This window comes from Dryobates pubescens, chromosome 15 (genome assembly GCF_014839835.1).
Source record: "Dryobates pubescens isolate bDryPub1 chromosome 15, bDryPub1.pri, whole genome shotgun sequence".
Taxonomy (NCBI): domain Eukaryota; kingdom Metazoa; phylum Chordata; class Aves; order Piciformes; family Picidae; genus Dryobates; species Dryobates pubescens.
In genome coordinates, this window is record NC_071626.1 from 13,777,191 (window position 1) to 13,798,852 (window position 21,662).

The 21,662-nt window shown below is 41.5% G+C and overlaps 1 protein-coding gene across 1 annotated transcript in view; it reads right to left on the bottom strand.

The window, feature by feature from the left end:
• TBXAS1 (thromboxane A synthase 1) overlaps positions 1–21,253 on the bottom strand; it is a 246,909-nt gene extending 225,656 nt beyond the window's left edge. Inside the window, exons 1-2 of the mRNA XM_054167849.1 lie at positions 21,090–21,253; positions 7,285–7,475 (exon numbers count right to left, since the gene is read on the bottom strand). Of these exons, the coding sequence (XP_054023824.1) occupies positions 7,285–7,382 (98 nt within the window). The 5' untranslated portion in view covers positions 7,383–7,475; positions 21,090–21,253. The remainder of the gene's footprint in view (positions 1–7,284; positions 7,476–21,089) is intronic.
• Between the last annotated feature and the right edge of the window lie 409 nt (positions 21,254–21,662).

A 21,662-nucleotide genomic window follows, 5' to 3' on the forward strand; every position in this document is an offset into this window, starting at 1 on the left:
CTCTTTGGGGCTTTTTGGATGAGAAACCACAAACATGCATGCACAGATTTATTGCTACTGACTAAGTTAAAAGAATACTCAGGGTTACAGGTTCAAAACTATGCCAATAGTTCTCACCCAAGAACATTTATACAGCAGGAGCTTGTGATCATATAGTTACCAATTATACATCTCCTCTAAAATCCACTGCATTCTCTTCCTTCCTGTACCCCTCAACTCCTAACAACAATCACAAGGTTTCTACTAGCTGAAAGGAACTATTCTTTCCAAGGAAGCAGACTTCACTTTGTCAACACAAGCATACAGCCACTGCCACATATCCTACTCCCAATATACACCTCAGTTCAGCTCCTTTCCTCCAGTTTCAACTTTCCCAAACATACTTGACCTCAATCTGTAACAACCCACTTTAAATGCATATAGAGTCATACCCTTCTGTTCCCACCCATTCTTCCCAGGCTTTCTCCAGCTATTGATGGGCATCAAGCTTCTCTTTCCTAGCCACAAAACAAAACCAATATAACAAAATATGTCCTTTCCCTTGTTTATTGCTGCCTTAATATTCTCCTCTAACCCTAAAGGGGCAGAACCATGAAAGAAGGGGTTGGCCAGGGAAGAAACCAGAGGAATGGGTATGGAGAATTTACTACATGCTGGATGACCCCTGCTTTATAATTCTAGTATCCTCCACTGACCTGCATAATCGCTCCAGCCATAGAAAATACATGTAAAATAGACAAGCAGAACTTAAAAGAAATTGTCACCAGTACAAGCAATGTTACATATAGCAAGGGAATGAAAAGACAGACAGTGAACATCATTTTCTCAAGCTCCTCCACTATGCCAGTGAAAGTGGCCCAAGCCAGAAAATACTTTGAGCTCTTTCTGCTAGCTGTTTCTCAGCAGTTAGCACACACTGAGCTCATGGAACACTAAACTTTGTTTTCAATGGGGAAAAAAGCCAAAAACAAACCTAGGGAGATAACAGATAGAAAAAAAAATCTATATAAAGTTTTTGAGTACATCAAGGGGAACTGATTAAAAAACAATCTTTCAATAATATGTCAATATTTTATTTTTAAATAGTTTTCAGGCAGCTCCATTAAATACTGCATAGAACTTTCCTACAGAAAAGAAAGGCATTGCAATCAAAGGCATTTATTACTGGTGAACCACAAATAAAGACAAAACACATCAAACAGATATCGATGAAGCCTGATGCAAAGACATAAAGGAGTGAAGATTAATACAGTCAACTTTCTTCTAATGATGAGAGCAGGGTTTAAGGAGACAATAGGAGGGAGAATACTGATTTACTTTACACTCTGAAGAAGTTTCACCTGTCAAAACTGCCTGTTGATTTAACTTTCCATTTAAGGAGCACATCCAGGCTGGCAGAAAACTTGGTCTGCTCTCTGAAAGACGTGGAGTGACAAATTCAAGCCCCTTGGAGCATATGAGGATACAAAACTAGTCACCCCAGTGCAGGGCAGTCACAGGAACTGCAAATATGCTCCCTCGGGGTCCACAGCAGAGCAGAGCTCATGGCACTGTTCAGAGGAATTACAGCAGTCCTGAGAGGCCCCTCTGAGCCTGGCAATTAAATGCACAGACAGCAGTGGATAGAGTGTCCCACTGCTCACACAGGCTGAGCCTTCTCTTAAGGAGGTTGATAACATTGCCTTCTTTCATTGTCTAATATTAATTCCATTTAGTGCACCAAGAGCAGTGTGTTAAGTTCCTGGGGTTCCTAATACAGTCAGTAGATGGAAGCAGGAGCTCCTAAAACCTAATTCAGAGCACCCAACATTAGTTTGCAAGATCCCCAAGATAAACAGAGCAACCTGGCCCAAAGCAAAAAGCAAATCAGAACTTAAAAATCAAAGTGCTAGACTAGAAGACCTAAGTAAAAGCTCCAAAGAAGACTCCCAGACAGAAGCTGCCTGATGAAGCCTAAATAATTCTCTCCCCATCAATTTCTCCTGGCTGTGCAACCCAGTCCTGACCACACCTAGTCCGATCCAACCCCTGCAGGAAGGGAAAACAGAATTGTGATTGCTCAAGGGTTGTGTCCAGCTCCTGTTTGCCTAGCAGCACTTAAGAGCCAGCTTTGCAGCATGCTCCACGGGACACCAGATATGGAGACAATGCCAGAAAATACCTAAATATACTTGTTTCATGAAAGGAAGATAACCTATCCCTGTAGGTCTACCTTAATATACTATTAGTGCTATAATCTCCATGTACTAAAACCAAATTGTGCTTGGGGGATTTTATGGGGAGAGGCCTGAAAAGGTTTAGGGAAAAACAAAGACCAGGAGGAAAGAACAGGCCTTGGAGTGAAGTGCAAGCAAGTAAAACCAGCTGTACAGCACTAGATGCTGAGCTACATTTGTCAGGATAACCAAGGTGTTACAACAGCCTCTGAGGACATCTCAGAAAATTTAACTCTGAACAAGCAGTGACAGACAAAAAACTGTTCTACCTCTCACCCCCCCTCAAAAAAAAAGAGAAGAGAGACTGTTGTTTAACTAAAAGCAGCACAATCCGAACGTCATTCTGGATGATCAAATCTATTTTGTTTTCAGAGAAATAAAGTATTTAGTCATTTGTGGCATGGCACACTTCCAAATTATAATTCAATAGCTAACTCTGCTTCTTCTCAGGCTCATCCAGAGATGCTTGATTTAGCTCAAAGACGAGGCCATATAGTGCACAGGTGTGGGATCAAATGGTGTTTGACACGTTAGTGGGAATTCCAGATTTGCTTGATGTAAAACTGCATGACAAAGACAATTCAGAATATGTTAGGGTTTGTTGTTTTTTCCATAATAAACAGCAATTTGCTCTTGTTTCCTGTTGAGTCAGATCCTTCTAGCTTCCATAATGGAACATTTGAATGAAGAGGAGGGAAGCCAAATGACTTCTATAGACATAGGAGAAGAAGAAAAAAGACAAGAAAACAAACAGCTGGGATTAACAGAATACAAAAACAAACAAACCAAACAAACAACAAAAAAACACCACCAAAACTTCTCTGCCTTCTGACCCTGTAAATCTAATGCAAGGTTCACTGCAAACTGAGAAGCTACAGGGTAGAATTAGGGGATGACTCATCAGGGACCATTAACTTCAGACCATTGCTCTAATAATGAGATCACTTTTGTAAATACTGATTCTTAGAGAAGCAAAAAGTGGTGCAAGATCTACTTGTAGTTGGCATACACTGGGAAAAATAAAATACATTACCTGAGATCTATCTTATCTCAGTTTTGTCTAACTCAAGCCCAAATAAAAAGGTTGTGCAAAATCAGAATGCAGTTTTATTACAAGATTATCTCTAAACTCTCTGTTTCAGAGCACTTTCCAAAACCACAAAGTAGTGCCACATAAGCAATAGTATTGGGGTTATATGTATCAAAATACTACCTGTCCAGAGATTAACTTCTGATGTGGTCTGGTATGGTACCAACTAATGAACGCTGATATGTGTTGTCCTCCATGTCCAAGTATTTCCTGCCTCTAAGTGTATGCAAATTCTTAGGCTAAAGGATAGGAGGAAAAAAAGATACTGGCTAGCTTTCCCTCATTTTGATCAGAGACAGCAAATGCTTTGGATCAGGATTGACTTCTTATACAATGGATGGACAGTACTTAGATCCAGTGGAAACCAAAACTCCCCATCTCTCTCTACATTTGTGCAACACAAGTGATCGTTAATATTACTTCAGTGTAAACCCAGCATTTTTCTGAATGATTACCTTTTCAGAAATAGACAAGAACATTGCTAGTATATGTTTTGCTATGTTTGAAAGCATGCAATTATAGGTATATCTTACAAACATAAACAAACACCCCCCATTCAACCTCCATGTTTCTAAAAAAACCCAGATTTGTTTAGACAGGGAGTTGATAATCCAGTTTGAACACAAGTATCTGAATGCTGTGACAGCTGCTTCATAATGCTAAGCTTATGGTACATTAAACTTTAAAGCAAGATAAACTCCTGCTTTCATTTTATCAAACATCTTCCCAGACAGCAAAAAGAAAGACACAAAGCAATGTTTGCACCTACAACTAAGCATGGGACACCCAACTCAGTTTATGTTTGAAATGAAAATGAATAGTATGTTGCACAGATATGCTACTGTATTTTTCAGCAGAAAATATCGCTGGGATTTGTAAATGTTAACCTCATTCCTCCCTTAAGTGTTTGTTTTTATTTCATGCATGAAAAAAAGTACCTGAGATTTGCAGATACGTGGCCAACAGAGACAGCAATCCTTGCAACTGAGAAAGAAAGAGCTCTTAAAAGAAACTGCTTTGATAATCAGTTTGGCTAGCAGAAACTGCAGGAGGTGGGAGGGACACAGACAAGAGATTTTTTTTAAGAGTGCTCAGTGTTGTACCACTGCTATTAATGAACTTCTTGTATTTAGCCATACCATGCCTTTTTGTGGTTGGTAAAGTGGTAATTTCATTGTCTGTCACAATAGTAATGAGGTAACAACAACTAATGAAGAATCCATGGTAGGAGGTCAGCAAGATGTTTTGACCTAGTGAGAGCAAATCACTCAAGTTTTCTCCTAAGACCTGGATCTTCTCTAGAAGTTTATTTTTATGCAGCTACAGCTTCTCCTCCCTTTCCCAATCAATCCATGTTTCATATGACCTCACCTTACCCAGAAATGTGAAGAGTTTGGTCTTATCACAGTTCAGCAAGATACCACCTGCCAGCTGAACTGTGATACAGCACAGCTGGCCTTAAAATACACATGCTAACAGTGACTGAGGCCAAGCCAACAGGCAGCAGCACAAGACTGTCATTTACACCACCTAGTACCCTAATCCACAAAAATCATGCTAAGGAAATGGCTCGACAGCACGATTGCCATCACCATGTTGCTATTCTAGTATGCATTAGATCTGTTGACTCTACCTGCAACTGCCTTCCGTTTAGCATGTTAATCTTTTATGACCAATGAGATGGGCAAACTCTCTGTTCTTCATATTCACACACCAGTTGACAAAACATGGCCCCAATGAATCACAAGCTACCACTATAACAAAATTTACAACTGCAAATATTAAATATACTAAAAAATGAGAATACAGCTAGAATGAATACATCAAAGGAAGCTGGCATTATTACTTTGTTACTCCTGCCACACATAACTCTCATGTTTTCTGACTCCCAGAAGAGTCAGACCATTGGGTAGGAACGTGATTGTAATAAAAACATTCCCTAGAATTAGAGACTTTTATTTCTATTAGCAACCCTTTAAATAATTATTTAAATAATTCTTTGAACTAAGGTTTCAGCCATGAATAAAGGAAGCTGTAAGCATGCATTGGGCTTTACTCATGTATTTAAACAGACATGCAGTACAAAAAAAACTTTATCAAAAAATAGACTCTAAAACAAATAGGCTGACAGGTTTGAACAACAACCAATGCGCTTGCAGATGTGCTTCAAGCCATTAACCTTACAGGTTCAGTCACTGCATTTCACTGAAATAAGTGGATCTGAATAGCTTAGCCACCAGGCAAACCTACTAATAGCCCACAGATTTTGCCTAGCATGTTTCATCACAACTTCAAGAAATACCAGCTTCTCATTAGAAATTACTTATAGGCATATGTATTTAATAAGCTACTTAAAATCAAGCTGCATCTGTAGATCAACAGGATTGGTTAGTAATAACCATCGGTAGGTAAGAAAACACTTTCCCATATAAAACTCCTCCAGCCAGGAGAGGAGAAACACTAAATGTGGTATCTCTACTGCAGTGCAATTTCCCACCTCATTCCTAAATGGGATTTTTTTTAAACTTGTATGGTGGGCACTCAATTCAGCAGCTGAGAATCCACAGCCAGGAGCCTGGTTTCACTGTGACTTGAGTTTGCAATTAGAGCTATGTTTGTTTATGGCAAGACCGAACTCTGCACTGAACTACCATGTCTTTGCTTCAAGGGGAGGAATCCTTCCTTACATTGAACCAGGAAAGAAGGCTCTAGAGAAGCATACACTAGAACATAGCCTACATTTACACAGAGCAGTTCTGTGCCTTCAGAGACCTCATCACATCTTGACATGAACTACATGGAAGCATCAGGCTCTTTCAGCCCCCTTAGAGAAAGCCAGATCTCACCAGTCAATCTGCTGCATTTCTGAACTGTGGATGTGCATGTGCCTGCCCACTCATTCCCTTAAGCTCAAAGACATGCACAGGTCAGTTTTACTGAAAGATCTAGTGTTGCCATCCTTTTTTCCAGCAAAATCAAAAGAAAGTAGCACTTGGATGTTTGTGCTGATTTGGGCAGCTTTATTAAGAAAGCAGGTTCACTCACCCACTTACTTGATATGGCAATGCACATCTAATATGGGCTTGACTTGTGCCTTTTTCAGTCTCTCTAGACTATTCCTTGCCACAGAATGAAACTGAACAAAGCTCAACAGGGCCAAAGAATGAAGAAGTGAAGAAATGATCTATCATTTACAGTTCTACAACAACTGTGCTAAATTCATGGTGCCATCACTATTTTCTTCTAAACAAGTGTCAGGTTTTTGTCAGAGGTTCTTTTTCTACCTCCATCCCTGAGATTTTTTTCATGATCAGGCAAGCAAATGAGAAAAAAACACTGGTGGACTGGAAGGCAGGATTTGAAGAGGTATGCAAGTAAAAACAGTCACAAAAGCACTCCTAGTTCAGCTAATTTAATTTCTGAAATAAATTATCTGGACAAGGTGGGTTTGTCTTTTTTTTTTTTCTTTTCATTTCAGCACAGCTCACTGCTCAATGCTTACTGTGCTGACCATTAGAGCTGCTGTTATTCTGATTTGTAGCCACTACTCGGTGTGGAAAGAACAATGGAGGAAATTCAAACAGAAGTTAAAGCATCTGTACACTTAAGCCAAGAAACCTGGCAACAGACAAGTGTGCAGAGTACTATAGAGAAGAGGTCCAACAAGTACTCAGTATCTTTCTGCCCAGCACCAGTGTTCCTGCCACCTATAAAAATTAGTAAGAAACCAGCAATAATTTCTTAATTCTGTAAACAGTTTTAGCAGTTTGCTGGTAAAGTACTTAGCACAAACATATTGCAAGGGCAGAATTCTCTAAAGAGCATCATGAGTTTTGTATTTATTTCAACCTCTGCAGCCAAAACATCTCCCCTTTTGTGTTCCTATTTCCCCTTATGAACAAAAGACTTCATATATGTTGGGGGAGATTCAGCAGGCTTTCTGACTGATACGCAGCCCCTATCACTGTTATCACTTACCAATAGAGCAGGACCATGAAGATCACCAGTAAAGCCAGGGTGACTGTGGTACTATTCATTTCTACAGAGGCAAATGCCAGGAGATCTACAGGCTCCATTTTTTTCCACTACAGCTCCAGCCTTGAGTGGTGTGTGCAGGGGAAAGTCTCCACAAGAGCTGATAAAGCCTTCCACAGCTATATAAATGGCAACTGCAAGGAAACAGGAACCAAGAGAACAAAGCCACATCAAGTCAAGTACAAACTGCAAACCTTTCCTGTGCTCATCAACTGCACACTGAGAGAGAGCTTGAAGGTCCCCTGAGTGGTATGATGTAGCAATATCCCCCATCCCACTGTTGTTGACTGTCATGCCAGTAAATATTTACATACTCACCACTTGAGACATCAGTACTGTTGAGTAGGTTTTTAGACATCAAGTGTGGGAAACTGGGGAAAGTGGGAGGGGGGAAAGAGGGGGGAAAGAGGGGGGAAAGAGGGGGGAAAGAGGGGGGAAAGAGGGGGGAAAGAGGGGGGAAAGAGGGGGGAAAGAGGGGGGAAAGAGGGGGGAAAGAGGGGGGAAAGAGGGGGGAAAGAGGGGGGAAAGAGGGGGGAAAGAGGGGGGAAAGAGGGGGGAAAGAGGGGGGAAAGAGGGGGGAAAGAGGGGGGAAAGAGCCTGACCATGGTAAACACTATGGAAGAATATGAATACCCTTTAGAGGTGCCCTGGCATTCTCTGAAGTAACAAATATAAAGCATTTCTGCAACACAAAAATTCATTATCCACACAGTCTCCAAAATGGTTATACTTTAAACAAATGGAACAAAGCAAACTTTAAATTATCACGACTGAAGGGAGTAATTAGGGGAAAGTTCTTGTAATGTGATTATTGGAACACATGTGTAGAAACAAAAACAAATCAGCAGAAAAACCCAACTGTAGCACCACAGTCCGTAAGTCAGCATCTGTCACACTGGATAGTCCACGCAGCACTGTTTGGCTGTATCATCGCTGGTTCATGGGTACTATACCAAATTTTCCTGGCTCAGTGCAGTGTTCCCCTTGGAGATACCATTAACCAGCCTTCCTGGAGATGCTATGGCTAGCCTTACATTGTACTTCCAGTATCAGGGTTAACATCACTACTAACTCTGCATTGTAGCAGTCAAGCTGTCACATTTCCATAAACACATAAATGGCCAAGCTTTGACTGCAGTTCAGAAAATGGTGTCTCTGTAATTTATGATTTCTCAGCCTTCTTCCATACTTTCCTGCCTGCAAGCCTCAATCCTGTTTCAAGAGTCTGATCCAATCCAATTAGAAAGGTTAACCAGAAACCAAACTTTGAAGCACTTCTATGAGAGAAAACCACCAACCTGCCACACACAAAATTACCAAAAGTCATTATCAAAAAAACCTTGAAGTTTACAACAGCAGCAGCTTGCAAGTAAACACTCTTGCCCCTGACAAAATTCCTTCAACTGGCCAGTATCATTTGTTATTATTAAACCAGAATCACCCATATACACACACACACTGCAGCTTTCCCACCTGTTCCAAACAACCTATTTGAAAGTTAAGGAAATCGAAACTACCTAAAAAACTGAGTTTGTGAATTATATGGCAACCTTGAGAAACAGATATTCTGCAACATCTGATTCCCATAACACATCAGATGAAAAGTGGCTTCTTCTCCTACCACCCCAAGGTAAAAGCTTAGATTTAATGTGCAAGGCTTCTCCAGTATCACTGTATTACATTTCCTCTTATCAGAGGAGTTAATAATATAGGTATCAAAAAAGTAAAGTCTCTAACACAATGGAGTTTAATTTTAAGAAGATTTGGCTCTACTCTAACTGAATCACTGCTATTTTGGTTCTCCATGCTTCACAACTGCATTAATTCCCTCCCAACCTCAGATACTTGCAGAATAAGTAAAAGGTGTTAACCAGTTCATCAGCTCCACAGAACAGCACAGTAGTTCACAGAAAACCTTGCTTATTGTATTAGCAATGCTATTGCTATTCTGGGTCAGTAACAGTTCTGCTGGGATGCTGCTGCTGTCAAGTTCTCCAAGAACAATTGCAACAAGATTCAAGACCAGGGACACAAGGAATTAATCAGTGGGTCCAAACCAATCCCAACCAGTAACCAATTGCATTTGACTTCCAGACAAAAAAAAAAAAACAAAAATCCATAAGCATTAAATTCTCTTCAAAACATTAAAGCAGTCACCACAACTGTGGAAGGTAAGAAATAACATGCTGATTTCACTGTGCTTTCATTTACTTGGCTTTTTAACAAAAGTCCATTTTTGTGCATGGAGAGGAGTGATGCCCTCCTAATAAACCCAATGGCAAAAGTCATACCAGCAAACAGAGTCAGTTACAGACCTCACATTTTAAGAAGCACTGGAGCCTTTTTCCAGCCACACTGGGAGGTAGGTGGGATGAACAGCTCTTAAAGACATGCATTATAATGAAAATAGGTTCTCATATCAGCATCCAGTTTTGAAAAGAACACATAATCAAGCTAACAAAAACAACCAGCATACGTTTCTGTTCTTGAGATTTTCTTTTTGTTTTGTTTTTTAAGCACCTGCTTCTTGCTGAAGGTTTTTAACTCAGCACCTATTACGAAAGGTGGCATGCAGCACTGACTCTAAAACCCACCAGGAACACTCTACACTATAGAACCACAGAACCATACACCCACAGTTATCATCCGCAGAGTTAAGGATCTCAGCTTCATGAAGAGTCACAAAAATCCACATGATGCTTTGTGGGGTGGGGGCAAAGAGTCAGGAATGCAGATAGCAATGACAGGCTGCCTACCAGTCCTGCACCTCACTTTACAGGTCCCTTACACAACACCATCCTAAGTAACTAGTTAATAGCTCAGTTCTTTCCTAGCCACCTCCCAGTTCTTTTTGTGGAGCCACTCTGATCAGGCTGATTACGATGATGGTTTCAAAGAACTGTAGAGATATACAAAGTCTTCACCAACTGCATGCTGGAGGAAGCTACAGACAAGCAGAAATGGAAGAGAGCTTTTTCCTGTCAGATCTCTATGAGTCAGCAGCACTGTCTGCATTTGCTTCCAAAAGGCTTCACTAAGACTGCATCTACCAAGGTTCACAGCTCCTTGACATGGTGCCATCCCAGCTCCTCTCTTCAATAGTAAGTAAATTCCACCTTGTTCTTCACAAACTTCAAAAGCAACAGAAAAATGTTCAGCATAAACCTACACTAAAGACACCACCTCATCCTTCAGTTCACACCTCAGAATGTGGTAGACCTGCAAGATAGAAGCAGTTCAATCCCTAACAGCCAAAGCTTCAGCCTGCATGGATGTTCGCAGCAGTAAAGGTTAAAAAGGGAAGTACATTATAGCATTGAAAGTCTGGGAGTTTGAACTGTTCCTCAACTGAAAAAGGGAAAAACAAACTGGTACCCAGACAATCTGGGTTTTCCAGGAAGCCTTCATGCCTTAAAGCCCTGCTGGCTGTGACTCCAAGAATATTTTCTGTACATGCTCTTCCAGAACAATGCATTTCAACTTCAAAATATATACAAGTGTGGCAATGAGCCTCAGCAATGCTTGACATACACAAGTATCCTTCTGACAGGAAATATACATCTTATTAAAACCCAGGACTATTATCTTCTCAATAGACCTAAATCACATTAAGAATTTTGTCCTGTCTTCAAGGATATCAATTGGAAAATGTCTCATGTATTTTACAAGCTAATGACTACACCAGCTGGACTAACCACAGACTCCTGCTAATGACCAAATTCAACTCCTCTTATGCTGTTCTACCTTGTATGTTTTAGGTCTATAATAGTCTAATTAAGGCTGAACCACACCAACTTTATGCTAGATGAAGGAAGTCTAGAAAGGTGTTAAGTTTTAATTTTATAGCAGTTCACCTTTATAGAAATTTGTAAAATAGTCTTTAGGTCAGAAAAATTCTGTTATGTAGACAGCTTACCCACAAAATACTGTAAATGAAATACCACAGAACAGCTTAAAAAAATTAGTTTAATCTGAGACTAGTTTGTGTAAGTTTTAACAAAGCCCATGTACAAAACAGTATATAAGATGCTAATTTATCTTAAAGACAAAAACCCTTCCAAAGCCAAAATGAGTTCTTAGCATATTTAAGACAGACCAATTAAGAAGATCAAAGACACATTTCACAAAGGGATTTTTTTATATTTAAAACAACCTTAATAGCCACAGTACTGGGAATGGTAGTGGAAAGGAGATTTACAGAGGCTGTCTTTGACTTCATTATTAGTGTCCCTGTTTAAGGACTGAAGAAGCAGATTAATCAGATGATTTTGTACTCCTGCATGATAAACTATAACAATCTACTTAGCAGACAGACCATGCAGGCCTTGAGGCCACTTACAAAGATCTTGCTTGGCATTCAAAATGGATGGGAGAACCAAAATGACACCATGGGCTTATGGAAGAGTCTTGAGCTACCTTGAAAGAACACATTGGAGAAAAACAAAAACACCAAACAAACAAACAAAATCAAAAGAAGCATGACCACCAGGCTGAGGTGATTCTCCCCATTTAGTTCATCCCTCTGAGACCCCACCTTGAGTACTGCATTCAGCTCTGGGGCCCCTACATAAGAAGGGCATGGACCTGTTGGAGCAAGTCCAGAAGAGGACTGCAAAGATGACAAGGGATCTGGATCACTTCTACAAAAACAGGCTCAGGGAGCTGGGGTTGTTCAGCCTGCAGAAGAGAAGGCTTCAGGGAGACCCTATAGTGGCCTTACAGTACCTAAAGGAGAACTACAGGGAAACTGGAGAAAGACTTTTCATAAAGGCATGTAACAGCAGGAAAGGGGGCTTTAAACTGAAAGAGGGTAGATTGAGGTTGCGCATAAGGAAGGCAGGCAGGCATTCTTCACCATGAGAGTGGTGAAGCACTGGAACATGTTGTCCAGAGAAGTTGTGGATGCCCCACCCCTGGAAGCGTTCACGGACAGGTTGGATGGGGTTTGGAGCAACTTGATCTATTGGAAGGTGCCCCTGCACGTGGCAGAGGGATTGGAACTAGATGATCTTCAAGGTCTTTCCCAACCCAAACTATACTGTGATTCTATGATCACTTCAATGCACTGGATCTCGTAAGGCAAAGGCAGTAACAGTGAAACCATGCTGAGGAAGCTGCTTTCATGACACTTCCTACTGAGAAACAGGAAGACACACTTTTATACTTAAAATTGTTTTGCCAAGTCAGACCCTGATTATATTAACCTAAATGCTTCCCAGAAAACAGGCACCCAGCTTAAAAAAAAAAATCCAGGAAAGCTAAAATATAATGCAAACTTGTATTTCACTAACAAATTTAATCTTAGTTGACTAAAAGCTGATACTTCAAATTCAGTCAATATCACAGAGGCTATAAAACTCATTATGCTAACTAAATGTAGTGCCGCTGTACTAAGTCCCCGCTAAAGCAACAAGCTGTGAGATATCCTAGTTATTTCAAAGAACTCCACTTAGAAATAGCACAGATTTTGTGGTCAAAAGGAATAAAAGTTTCTTCCTCTTGCTGTGAGAGCTTGGAATGAGTTTCTAAAATAAAGTTACCTTTTCTAATAGTGGCATTAAGATCTTACAGCCCCACTGAAATTCCAGAGAAAGCAGAAATTAACGTAACATCTGCTGCCCATGGCCAGGCATTTCTAAGCAAATTGACTTTATTATATAATCAGTAACTTGTTTATATTTCTACAGCTTGCTTAAGAAACATTGATTGATTTAAGCAATTCTGTAATTTCATTGTGCTATAAACTTGACTGGAAATAAGTAAGGACTTAGATTCATGGATCAATAGCTCCACATTGACAGCAAAAGCCAAAGAACCCTGCCTAGACTAGTCCTGCAGTTGTAGAGAGCCATATAAATGTTTGCCTTTGTAACAATACCGTGTTAAGAACTGTTACATTATAATTTCTTCTATGAAGTTCAGTTTTTAAACAACATGAAAGATATCTAAGCTCCTTTCTTTGATCGAAAAGCTACTCTAGATAGAAAACTCAAGGCTTAAATTCTCCAAACTGTTTTTCAGTGCTGGACCACAAGTCAGAAGAACTGTGAAAAACTTAATAGAAGCACCTTGTCCTATAGCTTAATTAACTAAACCGTGCTTATCAACTTCTCTTTCATCCATTAGCTTGTGGGATTAACACTGAAGCATATAAAGTCCAGTCCTTTTCACCATTTTGCAAATAGGAAGATGTCAAATGCTGATTTTCCCCAATTAACAGAAATATTTTGAGAGCTCAATGTGCTATCTCTAGCGACTACATTCCCCACCCTAGCTCTCCACTTTGCAGTTCAATAATTTTATTGTGAAATCCTTTTAACATGATACAAAGAGATTTCTTTAGAGAATGATTACACACACTCTCCTTTAAAGTGAGACACCCGCCTCGGAGGCAATTAGCCATAGCAATTGGCATTGCACAGAGCAGTGCAATGGCTCCTGGACTTCCAGCTGGAGAAATTCTGCCCATGGCGTCCTTTGAGTTGCCCTAATGGGAGGAGGAGAGTTGAAGAACAAACAGAAAGGACAAAGGGAAGAATAGCAGCCATGAAGAGAGAGATCTGACCATCCCATTACAGAACAGTCACAGACAGCCACCCCATATTCTGCCTGTGAAAAAGACGAGCCAAAAGCTGGATAAACATGATGCTCAGTACTGCTTTCAAAAGCACCAGACTGCTAATACAGACCATGGGCAGCTTGCACACATGTCCTGGGGATGGGATGGCAGAGAAGGGAGATAACCTTCATGTAAACTAGCTCTCATCAATGAGTGCAGGCCTACCAGACTGGTAAGTAGGCAGGTAACTGGATCCATTAGCACAGCAAGGGCTGAGCCGGGATCAAGAACCATCCAAGAGGTCAGCCCAATGCTCAAAATTCACAGAATCACAGAATCACCAAGGGTGGAAGAGACCTCAAAGATCATCAAGTCCAACCTGTCACCACAGACCTCATGACTAAGTGCCACATCCAATCCCCTCTTGAACACCTCCAGGGATGGTGACTCCCCCACCTCCCTGGGCAGCCCATTCCTGGGCTAATGACTCTCTCAGTGAAGAACTTTCTCCTCACCTCAAGCCTAAACTTCCCCTGGGGCAGATTGAGACTGTGTCCTCTAATTCAGTGGGGCTTCTGGGCCCATAGGCAGAGCGTGTAACTGGGGTGTCTCAGGTGGTGCCAAGCAGGACAACTAAGATCTACTGGTGCCCTCAGGACCTCAGTACTAAGGCTAGAACAGATAGAAAGATAATGACAGATACAAGGGAATAGGGTATTTTGAAAGAGCAAATTTACTAATGCAATGCATTTATCAATACTCTGTCAAAACTCAAAATGACAAAAAGGGAAAGCTACCAGGAGACTCAAAAAACCTGAACCTCGGATCAGGTGAATAAGCATGCTCCACTGGAAGCCTACCACTGTTTTTTCACATAGCATGTGCTTCAAGAGTAAGTCCCAGAGATATGAATGAAGGACATCACCATGAGTTATGGCCTTCAGGATGGCAAGAACGAGTCCTATCTGTGAATGATGAGCAGTATCATATCTGCCTTGATGCTTTATCTGTGTCAAAAATCAGAGGGATCAGAAGCAATCAGCCCTCTGAGATACAGAAGAGCAACAGAATGTACAATGTATTAAACAATACAAACATGCCAAAACCAGTACAGGCACTACCACCATCCAATCTCAGTAGAGATGAGGCAGAAAATTAGCACAAAGGAAAAATGGTCAAAATCAGACTAATACTGTTGTCACAGTAATGGTTTTCATATCTCAAGAATCCCAGGACCAGTTAGTCAATTACACATAAAAAGGCAGTATGACTGCAATGAGACTCAACCTGGCAGTTCAGAGTAATCACTGAGGACCAGTCACAGAATCACAGAACTCTAGGGGTTGGAAGGGACCCCCAGAGATCAAGTCCAACACAGGAATGTGTCCAGGTGGGTTTTGAAGATCTCTAGTGAAGGAGACTCCACAACCTCTCTGGCCAGCCTGTTTTGTGTTCCATCACCCTCACAGTATGCAAGTTTTTTCTCACGTTGAGATGCATTTTCCTCTGACTGAGTTTATGTCTATTACCCCTTGTCCTATCACTAGGTTCCGCCAAAAAGAGACTGGCGTCAGCCTCCTGGCAACCACATCTTAGATATTTGTAGACATTGATAAGGTCCCCTCTCAGCATTCTCTTCTCCAGACTAAACAGCCTGAGGTCTCTCAGTCTTCCCCCATTCTTCAGAAATTCTTTAAAGCACTTTTGCTAAGCTGCAGGAACATCTTTACACAAGACACCAGAAGGTTCTCCTTTAGAACACCAGTCCAGGGTTTGGTAATGGTGCTCTGACTCCTGCAGACAGGCTGGGGAAGTTGGTGCCCTGTTGCCTCTCCTGCCTCTGAAAATGTTTCCCATGCTAAGTATTTCAAAATGACAATAACTGCACTGTGAACAATTGTGCTGGATATTTTCTGATAGCAGTAAGAATCCAAAACATATGGGGCACTGAAACACACAGATTTGTGGCAGGAAGAGCTTCACACTATGGGGCAAAAGCAGAAGCAATATAAAGTATATCAGAAAGCTTTGTTTACACTCCTGCCCCTATCCAGAGGTTCTTCACTGCCTAAACTGATGTATCATATGATGAATAATTCTTAGTAGATCCATTCCAAATATTCCCAAAGGCCTTCTTAGCCATATGAAAGGAAGCCCAGATAACTAACATGCAAATTGCAGCCCCTCACACACTGCAGAAGAGCACACGTAACATACGGATGGCTTTAATCTAGCCCAGCCTTTTGTGTTCTCCCATTCATCACTTTTTTGCTGCAGTCCTTTCTGCTGACCACTTGCACACTAATTCACCAAATCAGAAATACTGTCAGCTTTCTCATTCTCAGCAGATATGTTGTAACACAGACATTTATAACTGATGAGTGAGCAGGAAAGAAAAAACAATGAAAAAACAAACTTACACAATCACAAGACCAGATTTTCCAAATAAGATCTTACTGAAAGTCTTGACTTAGTTCAGGTTTTCACTAAAGCACTAGTTCATTTGTGCAATTGTGACAAATACATGTTTTACTCAGGACAAAGATGATCAAGTCTTCAAAGTGGGGGGTGGGGCGAAAGGTGGGGAGAGATCCAAAGCTCGGAAACTCAAAGGATCAGGGCTAAAATACTAATTAAAGTATTTCAATTGCTCACTTTAAGAAATTTATTTCCTTCCTGCAGTCTCATGAAGCTGAAAATAAACTTGTAATTTCTGAACACTTGAAGTTAGCAATACTTGTAACAGGCTGTGAACTCAATAAGCTGACCTGTTAGCCACGGGAAAAGAGGTTAAGTGGAAGACTAAATAATGTGACTTATGGGTTCAAACAGCACGAAGGACTTAGCCTCAAAAAGATTTCTACCCTGCTGACACTCATGTTAACTTCCTTTCTGTGGCTGAAGTGCAGACAGGATCTGAGCCTAAGGTTCACAGTAAATCCAGCCTCCTACCTTCTGCTGCCTTCTACCAAGTAGCAGGTGAGCACAACCTTAAGACTGTGGGTGGACTAGTGCAAAAATGAACTATGTATCCTTCTCAGTTTCACTAAAATAAATAAGATTTCAAAAACAAACCATGGAACAAAACTTTTAGCCATTATACTTTATATTTTTACTGGCTGCTGATCAGAGCTAAGGTTCGGGGAAAACCATAGCTCTGTAACAGTCAGAGAGGACTGCTTCATACTTGCCACAGAGCCTAACAAAGTCTTCAAGCTTAGTAAGTCTCAAGGCATTTTTTCAAACAATTCTTAGGAGTTGCTTTCTACTCTGAACATGCTGCTGCTTTCTTTACCTTCAACCAATTAAGTCAAATAAACTCAATTGAGCAACTGCAATAATAAATCATCTCTAGTATGAGCATAGGCAGCAGCCCTGGCAGCTGTCCACTTTTAACTGCAGCACTTCATCCTCATGATACATTTTAATGTATTCATTTTAACTCAGAACAACCACGAAGTGCAGACACTTCCCCCTGATCCAACTCTGATAGCTGAACTTATGCAGCAACCAAAATGACATGATGAGATCTCTGGCCTAGCACCAAATCCTACAGCCATCAACAAAAATTTAAACTAGGTGCATTGGAAGAGGTGCCCCTTAGAGGGACAGGCCTGTTGGACAGGTACCCTGATGTATGGGGTACTTTCTCCTTAACAGAAAGTTTCTTTGTGGCAGTTCAGGCTAACCAGAGAACCCAGCAACTACCCAAAGGCATGGCAAAGGAGATGGGACTACTTCAGACAGCGCAAGGCCAGTGGGATGCTGTGATTTAACTGTAGTTCATTCACCTTACATTTGTAAGCAAAGAGATACATGAATGCAAAAAGCCAGGTGGAGTAAGCTAAATGGAAACAGAGAAAATGGGTTTCAGATGGGACCTATACTTATGCACAGCTAGAAGCCAAGAGCAGAAACAACAGATAGGCCACAGAACAAAAGCATTATCATACATTAGATAAAAAACATTTCTTCCAGTTGCCTTAGCCTTGGTTCCCCTTGGCCTTGTAGAGCTGTGAGGCATCAAATGAGGGAATTGGGTGCTGAGAGGGGCCTCTGCAGATGCACTGGGGCATTTTAATAGTGAAGCAAGGAACGACATTTTTGTAAGTCATTAGGTAGATGCACTCTGTCCCTGTGTGATGCTCTCAGCTCTCTGGATGGAAAATACCAACTCCAAGGGTAAAATGTTCTTTTTCTCTTAATATATGTAACTTCAATTAACCTTATTGGAGCATTGTGGGTACACTGAGATTACACTCCTTAAGGTGCAGTTACAGTTGTATTGGAAATGCCACATTACACAATTTCTTTTAGGGTTCAAGACCTCTACAGTCTTCAAGACTGTTATAAACCTCAGAAAACAGAGGTTTATAGAGGAAACACTGAAACACTCAACTCTAAAAGCCCCAGCAGAGAGGAAATATAGCTATAAATTCGGTTTCTCTTTTCCAGCACATACATTGACAAGATATGAATAATATGTATTTCTACACACAGATGTATACACTGCTCAGGGTAACCTTTGACGTAAAAGCAGAGGATGAAAAGAGCTCAAAGCGGAAAGAGCAACCTTTTGTCTTTTACAGAGTTACTAAAACTGAAATAATGACATAAAAAACAGCAATTGAAATTTAGTAGTGGGTGCTCTGGGGGTGAATTCTCAATGTGCTTTTCTTTCAAAGAATGAGTTATGCTTCTATGGTCAGCAAGGAAAAGACAGGACCTCCCCTGAATACCTTCAGCCTTAGATACTGTTCAGATGACATTGCAAATCAACTTGCTATCCATTGCAAAAATGGATATTCCCTGTATATTCTCTTCTATAGATAGGCTGGTCCTTAGTTTCTTAACAGTACCAAGGAGTAAAATTTGGACTAGGAATTACTGGACTTGCTAATGGAACACCCAAATGTGTTTGGCAAGAGGAAAACAAGCAGGCAACTGTACTATCACTGGGGCTGTGGCATTTGGAAATTTCTTCAGATATTAATAGCAACAGCAGAGATGGGTCAATATAATGCTATTAGCAACATCACACTGTTTGACCTCTGATATGTGCAAGAGAAGGAAAACAAAACCAACACAACTATTTTTTGGGAGGTATGCTGATGTTGGGTAAGCAGGAAAATCCATGCCTGTTTTAGACGTTGCAGCCTGACTGGCAGATGGGGAAAGGTGGAGTAGAGAGGTGGACTTGTATTTTGCTGGCACAGCCCTCACCTCCAGGAGAGACAGGCTGCTACCTGCATAGAGCTCACAAGGTGCAACAGAGATCCCACCATCCTCCTTCTTGGACACATGCCCTGTCCCAGGGATTTGGTGGCATCCCTGGACATGCCACTTCTTTGGAGACAGAGCTGCTAGTCCTGCAGTGGTTCTCATTGACTGGGTTAGGTTGGTACACATGGCGTCAGCAGACAGGGAAATATCAGCAAGATTGCATGCAGATTCATTCCTTGGTTTTTATATTAGTGCTGCTCACATTTGGGAAAGTTTCTCAAATGTTTAGGGAATGCTTTCAGAGTCAAATGCCCTTACAAATTATTTGCTATTATATACATATTAGCAGTGTCACTAATGCTGTAAACCGTCAGAATATCAGATATGCCAGAAGTCTGTATGGTGTATGGAAAATTTAAAGTGAAAAGCACCTGTGAGTCCTCCCCACTACAGCTGCTGGGTTTTTTAAGGTAATGGATTAATTGGGAGAAGGTTCATCACTTCTTACCAGCAAAGCAAAGAGCTATAGCTTTGGGTAACCCGTATTTCTGCATGTTTTATTTGTGAAGGACACCCTCTCAGCAGCCCTGGTGCCCACAGTGTACGAATCTAACACACCCAAAAGCCATACCTTCTCTTTGATCCAGAGGTGCCAAGTCTCTGAGCAGGGAGGGAACCGCCTCATTGTCCAAACCTGTTCAGAACTTGGCAGCATCTGCAGAGATTAACGGCAAAGCTACTTTATTAACACTGAAAGGGTAATGCAATCCCCAGCAGAACCAAGAACTGCCTTTTACATCTTCTCGTAGGTGAGCCCTTTACTACAACTGACTCCTATCTTTCCTTCTGCCTTTCTCATTTAAATTGTCTCTTGCATCAGCAGCCTTAGTAAAAGCTCCCACTCTGCTTCCACTGCCTTCAGTGTGCCCACTGCTTGCTGTGCCACACAAGAAGCAGTAGCTGAGAACTAGTGTTACTGGCCATAAGCAGTGCAAACAGCAAATCTGCAGTCTTCTGCATAATTAGCAAACTATTTGTAGGATGGGACCTTCAGTGTATAACTGTCACTGAACCCAGTGCCCAAGCATCGAGGATCACCATCAGATGTTGTTCAGCCCTGGAAGGTCTGCAGAGCACTCTCACGCTATTTCCCAAAACTCTGGCAAATTTACATTGAGGTGTTAAGGACCAACAGCAAGGCTGGAATACCTTCACAGGCACCTACTTGTCAGAGGACCAGAGACAAAATGTTCAGGAGTGTTTTACCCAACCTGTGAAACCCACAAAGCCACTTCTCTCTGGGATGTCTTGACCACCACTCTGTTTTATACATCAGGAAGGAGAAATTGAAGAATTTCTAAGGCTTTTCACTGTAGTGATCAGCATACCACAGAATTTCCAGTTGCCTCCAGTTGAGCAAACAGGAGGAACACTAGAACAAGGAAACATACACTTATGCAAAAAAAAAAAAATAAATATGTATTTGACTATTTCTTTCTACTCAGATCTAGGAAAGTCAACTTAAAAACAAAACCAAACCAAACCAACCCACCCAAAAAAACCACAACTGACCAACCAAGACTTAAAAAGCAAGCTTAAATTCAGCAACAAGTTGGGTATTATGAGACCCTTATTCACTTAGAGAAAAAAAATCCAGTCACTATAAGGAGTGGGGTTTCCTCCCTCACCTTCTTCTGAAACTGAATGATTATTCTCAGAAGCCAAGAGCCACACTTCTAACCACAGCGTCACAAGACAATGACATACCTACACGGCCAGTCCCACATGCTAACACTGCAGATGTTTCCACAAACCAACCCAGATGAGTTGCCCAATAACGTGTCCCAGGAACAACACAGCAAAACCTTTCAGCCAAAAGCAGGGGGCGATTAGAACCAGGAGGGGCAAGAGGATTTACAGCTCCCCTCCCCCGCCAACTCCACAGCAAATCCTAGGAGCTCCTTACCTTTACATTTCTCCCTTGCCTCCTCCACCGGTTCCTGGTTGAGCTGCCAGGAGGCTTCTGCTCTGGAACGCCCCGAGGGGAGCGGTGGAGAGTAGACTCATCGCTGCCTCCCACAAAATAAGACAGGTGCTTGGAAAGGTGCCCTGGGCTCAGCAGCGAGGCAGGAGCCGCCGGACTACAACTCCCAGAAGGCTCCTGGGGCTCCCGGGACTCCCTGCCCTTCTTCCCGGCAGTCGCCCCTCGCCTTGCACTCTGGGGATTGTAGTTGTGGGGCAGCAGCGACACACACCCAGCGGTGCCGCTCCCGCAGACCAGCTGGGACAGGAGGTGTTTCATGGCTGCGAAAGAAACAAACGCTCCGAAATCTATAACCTTGGTGTTTTGATTTTGTTTTGAAATATATCTTTATGTATGTATGTGTCTGTATTGGAAAAGCAAGTATTTTTGTTTACCGTAAGGGGGAAAGGGGAAGTTAGTGTACTTGGCAACGGTGGGGATTCGGCTGCTGAAAAGACGGGCGGGAGGGGGAGAAGGAGGGGAGGGCTCATAAGCAAGTACTGCCAAATAACTTTG